This window comes from Calidris pugnax, unplaced genomic scaffold (genome assembly GCF_001431845.1).
Source record: "Calidris pugnax isolate Ruff unplaced genomic scaffold, ASM143184v1 scaffold56, whole genome shotgun sequence".
Taxonomy (NCBI): domain Eukaryota; kingdom Metazoa; phylum Chordata; class Aves; order Charadriiformes; family Scolopacidae; genus Calidris; species Calidris pugnax.
The window spans coordinates 5,118,895-5,125,911 of NW_015090839.1; the positions used below are offsets into that span (position 1 = coordinate 5,118,895).

Below are 7,017 nucleotides of genomic sequence, written 5' to 3' on the forward strand. Positions count from 1 at the left end.
TGAGAAAGTATGGAGATAATTTAAAGCAACAGCAAAGCCATAATACTACCTTTCCGAAATCATCCTTCGTGTTTAATATTTCTCTGGTGCATCAGTTTATTGAATACTGCTCCCGGTTTTATGGAAGGACTGAAGACTTGCAATAGCTGCAAAATATAATATCTAAAAAAAAAAAAAAAGGAAAAAGTAGATTGTGAAGTAGCACACAATATCTGAAAAAGCATGAGAATATGCATATGGACAGATACCTTTGTGAATCAATGCACGTGAGAGCCTATGGATGGCAAAGCAATGATGTTTGGAAATCCATGCAAGCATAAGTATATAGACACATGCGCAAGTATCCTAGTGCAAAAATACTCACAAATGAGAATGATAAAGTGATTATATGTACAGTGCAAGTAAGCAGAAACATGTGGCAAGCACATCAGCACAAGTCAGCTGGAGTCTGATCACTGCCCACTTGGAGTATTTGGAAAGATTAAACTAGAGTAGGTTAGTGAGATAAACCTTAAAGTACAGAGAATAAGCCATAGCCACAGAGATAGAAAAATTTTTCTTGTGGACTTTTACGAGATAACTGTTTTATGATGTTGCACCTTCCTCTAAAGCAGCTGTTCCTTTACCATGATTCACAAATAATTTCAAAATGACGTGACAGGTGACAACTCCTACAGATAATATGCTGTTTCAGTAAGGAAGCTCTCTCCAGCTCCTGTATGAGCCTGTAAACAGAGCTCAGGAACAGGAATCTGAGCTGAGAGAGGGAGCAAAAGGCAAGAAAAGATGCACATTAGATGTAAACATGGATTCTACACTGGGCTTGGGATGAGTCATACAATAGAAAGAACACCACACTTAATTTCTGTTTTCAAGGACAAGCAATAGAAAAGTGAGAGGAGGAGAGAATGAACAAACACTGGACTGCAGTCTGAAAAGTTAGTAGGGATGACAGGACAGCCTTCCCCATCCCTCAAAAGGGAACACAAGCAAACACACAAGACCTCCGGCAAACCCACAGAGATATTTGGTAATCCCTGTCCCAAAGAACATCTAGTACAAACCACTTGACTACAGAGTTCAATTTAGGCCTACAATTACTGTTTCTTATGTTCAGATAATGACATGCAGGAACCTGATTAGTAACAGAGGGGCATGCAAGCAAACTTAGACGTGAACTTCTGTACCAGAAGACAGCTAAGTGGATGCAACACAGCATGGAAATGTCTAAGTGCACATAAACATCCCACAGCAGAAAATTATCGCCAGTACAGACAAGGCCAGCACTTTCCAGCCAGCATTCTGCCTCCCCATGACCAGAACCAGATGCATCAGAGAAAGGTGCAAGAAGCCTTGTAATGGATAGTGAGAGAAACCTGCTTGCATCGCTCAGTGGTTTACTTAATTGAGAGTGCGTGCTCTATACTTTAGGTTGGGGTGGGCTGTGGAAGTGTATCAGGATCAATAACTAGGCATACACAGCTTAGTGAAAACATATGGTGCAAGAAGTGATTGGACAGCCATGCACACATATGATGGAGAGAAGTCTACTTCCCTCTGAAAGCCAGATTCAAACCCCTTCCTCCAACATCTAAGTGTTCCCTAGCAACATTTGCAATATGGGCACAGCTATCAGTAAATGTTACTGATTCATCGGTATCACAGGTAATTTATCCATCGAAGGATATACCCGGATTCTGCTCTGCAGATGCATTTTACTCCCAGCAGACCTGGCAGAGGTGTGGAAGAGGGAGCTATTTCATATGAAACACAGACTGAAATGAAAACACCCAGCAAAAACCTGAGCCATGGAAAGATGACACCACATCCAAGAGTCATTCAAACTGGCACAGCTCTCCAGAGGTTGGTCACTCATCAGACTGAACAGGCCATGGGAGCAGCAGAGGGAGGGAAGCTTTTAGAAGGAATGGAATGACCTTAAGAAAGGGGAAATGTAGGTAAAATATTAAGAAACACACCCTGAGAAAGTCTCAGAATATTATTTGCAAAAGGGAAGGGGTATGCCTCATCTCTGGGGATAGCACTCATCTCTGAGGATAGAGAATCAATGCAGTAGCAAGTGCTTCCCTCCACCCTGTTCTGGTGCTAAGTGGGACTCACTGCGGCTCTTGCCTGCCTTCGTAGGATTCGCACTAGTGAGATGATTCAAGATCCAACAAAGGAATAAAAGAACAAGATCTGTACTGACCTGCAGTGTCTCTCCCCTCTTGTTTTAAGTACCTCAGCATTGCACTCATGCTCCACTTGTTTCCATAATCCTCTACTTCAGGATCATCAGAGCTAAAAATAAATGAAAGGAGCAAGTTGACACCACTGGCCTACCTCTATGGACTTGCACCAGCCTTAGACCAACTTAGGTAAATTGACCCAACCTCTAGAGATCAAGTTCCATCTTCCAGCCAAGTACCTGACATAATCTCCACTCTTCTTGTTGACACTGTAGTTGGTCAGATGCATGAACTGGTTTTTAATGTTCTTGGATGCCTGGTCATACCTCACTGTTGCAAACCTGTAAGAAGGGATAAAGATTCACAATATTTCTTGAACAAGTGACATGCTTGCTAAATACAACCTACGACACAGACATCTCAAAAACAACAGCTAGGAAGAGAATGCATGTAATGAGACTGACCAAATGCAACCTCTCCTCACAAAAAATACAGTTTATTCTCAAAAGCTACATCCAGGTGCATTTAGTCTCTTTTTCAGACTTTGAAAGCAGGTGCTCCATTTGTTCTCCTGAAAGTTTTCACAGCGAAACAGTGTTCACATCGTGCTAGGCACATTTTTTTCCTTAACTGCTAAGACCTGTGATCCTCAGACATTCTCACCAAACAGGCCACTTCACTTTAGACAGTCAGTGTCACAGACTCTTCAATTTCACAATAGCACCTACCATGAACATTTAAGATCCACTGATCCTGGAAAAGGCACACATTCAGAGCAATCATCCTACATATGCATACCAGGCTCCTATACCACAATAGTTTAAGATACCAGTGTCAAAAAAGAGATAAAGGGAGTAAGAAAGGGTATAGGGGAAGTCAAACGTATGCTATTCTAATAAGCCCTGGCAAGAGGGAAAGAAGGTACTACAGAGAGCAGGGTTAGTTGCAAGAAAAGGAGAGTAGATTTGGGTGAAGCCTCGAAGCAGGAAAAAGGAGGCAGTGCTCAAGAAAAAATGGAAGAGGGAGAGGAATTTGGAGCATCTGGCTGTGCAATGGAGTTAGTGTCCAGAAAAGAATGCATCCCTAATTTGCTTTATTAATAGTGATCTCTCTTTATCCTTCCTTTATTATTTTCTGTAGTTCAGAAGCTGACCTATACAAGGATATCTAACAAATTGCACACAAAAAAAAAAATATCATCCTTTAGAAAGAACTACCACCAAAAAAAAAAGTCTAAAATCTCATGAAAATGAAGCCACTACTGCCCTCACTTGGTAGCCATTTTGAGAAACATCTCTCTCCACAATAACTGTATCAGATAATCTACGAAAGTGCTCATCAGATTAAATCTATCCTTAAATACACAGGTGAGTTCAAGAAAAAACAGAAACAAAAACAACTCCATGATGTAACTAACTCTAAGCAGCAAGGTTAAAAAAGTGAAAAAAATTTAGCACCATATTTTTTCTAAGCTTTAACTACATATGAAGTCAGAACAGCTGGCAACAGAAAAGAGTTTGGAAGTTTGGATCCCCTTTCCACATATTTCCACAGCTTAAAGTATTTGAATTTCTTTTCAGTTTAACTGTAAATTTCCTGGATCTAGCACTTCTGCTTTGAACATAGTTGTAACAGCCCTATCATGTATTTTTTTCCTTAATTATGATTTCATTATCTTCACCTTAACAACCATTTATTGGCAGCATAATGAAAGCATTTGTTTATAATATGCTTTCAGCAAGATCCTAGAAGATACTGAGCACAAGCAGCAAGCCATTTCACAAAGCCATGGCTCTCTTGACACTTTGAAGCAGAAGGCAATTAGGTTCACCACGCTTATCAGCTTCTTACTTTTTTTTAGATATGTACATAATCAGAAGTATGAGGATACAAATCCCTGGCAGACATACTTCTGAACAACAGTATTTCTTTACCTTCCAAATGCTTGCATTAGCTTCCTTCTACAGAGACCATCCTCAGTTACTAGGTGGTCTGAGCTCCATGCCCAGATAATTTACATTTCCATGGGAACTGGTTATTCAGAAGGGATTTCAATGTGTTCTAGAGCTCTCAGTACATAAACTTTCTCTTCTACTGGGATGCTGTCATCTTACGGGATATCATGGGTCAGTTCAGCAAATGCATCAAAAAACCCAAAACATTAAAATGACTCAGAGCCAAACGCTCTACATTCTCCAAGAGCAGGTTTGACAGACCTACTAGCCTCATGCTAAATGCAAGTCTGCAAATAGAAAATCCAAAGTTATTTCTAGAGCCTCTATCATTAGCCTCTGGATGTTAGAATGATGACAGATCACAAGTACAACACTGGCAATAGCCCACACCCCTTTGACTGTTTCACACTTGCTTGGGACGGAAGAGCGTTACTACCACCAAAATACCGGTTATGATTACTTTCAGTACTCTACAGTTCTACAGCTTTTCATATTACTACTTCACCGTACCTTTATTCCACTGTAGTAACATGGCTACTCATCCACCACACTTGTTCTCTCCAGAACAGACTTGCATGCTTCAGAATGTCTTGTCTCAACAGAAATTTACAGGTTCTTTTTAGAGACACTAAGATCATAAAAACAGGCCTCACAGTAAGAGTGGAAAGTAGGAAAACTTCAATGCTTCTAAAATATTCTAGGTGTTAGCCTGAGATTAGAATAAACTCTTGAGAAATCTTACAATCTTTCAGAGGATGATTTCATTCCAGGCCCTGCTCTTTTCCAATGCCATTCTGGACTCTGCCCCTTTTCCAGTTCCAGACCCCTTCTAAGAATAGAATATTTGTCACCTAAATATAAAAGCCAAGATCCTAAAAGTCATTTAGAAACTCTAGGGTAAGGTGGCACAGAAAATAAAGCATGAGCCTCATGTTTTCCCAGTAACACAATTTACCACAAGCACATGCTGCAACATTCTGCACAAGCTATTTTCCTAAGCACTAAAGGCTTAATGCCCAGGTATCTCATATTGCTATAATCCAGCCAAAGAGTGATGAAGGCACAAATAACTGAGGCCAGGTCATCATCTGCCAGGACAGGACTGTTTCCTAGCCAAAGCATTACTCGTGGATGCTGCTATGTGGGAGCCTGTGATCAGCCAGGAATCTGAGCACTCCTAAACTGGACTGTTCACATGTGGAGGCACATCTTCAGCCAAAGGAGACTACTTTATCAAGTTAAACTCTTCAAAATGGTATCTTCTGCTCACTAAAACCACGTCTTTCTTGCTCTGCTTCAAGCAACTCTTATTTTCCCCAACTGTGATTTGACCCTGTCCAAGTTTAGGACTACTCCATAGGCTTTGCAATGCAGACTCCCAACATGCTTAACACTGCTGTGTAGTGCTGGTAGTTAAGTTTATGTGGTCTGAATGGTTCGACAAGTGGATCCACATTGCTTAGAATTCTTATAAAGAATATTCCCGTAGGACTTGTCAAGTGAAAATAAAATAAAAATCTAGGAACAGGTGAAATTTTCCACTATTAGTCAGACAGGAAGGTTTCCTGCCACTTTAGTGCATTCTTCTGACCCCACCTCATCTAAATCAGTAGCTCTTTCTGTTAACAATGAGAAATATTACAGAGGTAGCCAAGAAAGGAACGGATGTCTGTTCTATATCCACCATCAGAAGGATATCAACTCTGTTTTGGCCTGAACTCAGATTTGCTTTCTCCATAACGTAGGTTCTAACCACAAGTTTTCAAAGTTGGATTTCTCCTGTGTTGACTGAACTCTCTTTCACCTGCCAACAAACTTGTGGGGCAGGGAGGAAAGAAGCAGAGGGTGCAGGAGGAATAGTTCTCTATTGCAGCATTAACCTGGGCCACCTCTGTGATACGTATTACACAGAGATAATATAGCTCACAGTAGCAAGGACATAGGAAGCACCTTCCTCTGTCTTAATGTTATATACTGCCTGTATTCACTCTCTAAATTGAACAAGTGATATCAAAGATATTCATTTTCATTAACTTGTTTCCCTGGCCTTACTGCACTCCCACTCTCTCAAAGATCCTCCCCTTCTAATGAATCTTGTCCTTTTAAAAACTGAGGAAAAGGGTAAGTCAAGAAAATTAAAGACACCTACTAATATAATATACAAGAGATTAGATTCCAGAAGCGTCTAAACAGAAATATTGTGGGAGAGCTTCTACCCCAAAACTACAGCTGGAAATAGGAAAGGTTAAACCGAGGTTGACTGTGAAAGGTTTAGTTTCCACACAAATTGCTGCCAGCACCGTGCCTCCCCAGCAGAAGTAGCAGCAATCATCTTGTGAACAGCCCTGGCAGCCTCCCTCCCCTTCCCTGCAGCTTCTCTTTCCTCAGCAGGACAAAGGAGATGCCCTTCATTTCTGAATTCAAAACGTAGAGAAGCATCACTGGCACATTTAGTTGTCCTGACACACCTGCCCATGTCTCAGCTGGTCACAGCCAAGTCACACAGGCATGTGCCAGTTCGGATAAAGACAACAACCGGCTTCCTTTCCCAGCAACTACACACTGCTACAGAGCTCACCTTCAACAACAGCACATTTGCCTTCCCTCTGGCTGCACTTTCTCTTGGATCAGAGAGGAGGGAAAGAGCAATCAAAAGCAAGCAGTAGGGTGGCGGTAATGGCAGCAGGTGGCCTGGGCAGCAGGAACAGAAAAATCAAGGGAGAAATCCTCACTACTTTAGTCAGACTCCAGAAATACTCTCAACCTCTGGACTAACAGTACATCACCTAGAGGCATCCCAGCTCACTACCCCTCTCTATCACGCTCCAGACCTCCCCTGGTTAAAAAAGAAAAAAAAAAAAAAAAAAAAAAAA

At 41.2% G+C, this 7,017-nt stretch overlaps 1 protein-coding gene across 3 annotated transcripts in view; it reads right to left on the reverse strand.

The window, feature by feature from the left end:
* Positions 1-7,017, reverse strand: part of TTLL5 (tubulin tyrosine ligase like 5) — a 129,790-nt gene that overhangs the window by 105,200 nt on the left and 17,573 nt on the right. For all 3 annotated transcript variants that reach the window (XM_014941808.1, XM_014941807.1, XM_014941809.1), the window contains 2 exons: positions 2,429-2,530; positions 2,210-2,301 (listed from right to left, as the gene is read on the reverse strand). In XM_014941808.1, coding sequence (XP_014797294.1) covers positions 2,210-2,301; positions 2,429-2,530 — 194 coding nt within the window. The remainder of the gene's footprint in view (positions 1-2,209; positions 2,302-2,428; positions 2,531-7,017) is intronic.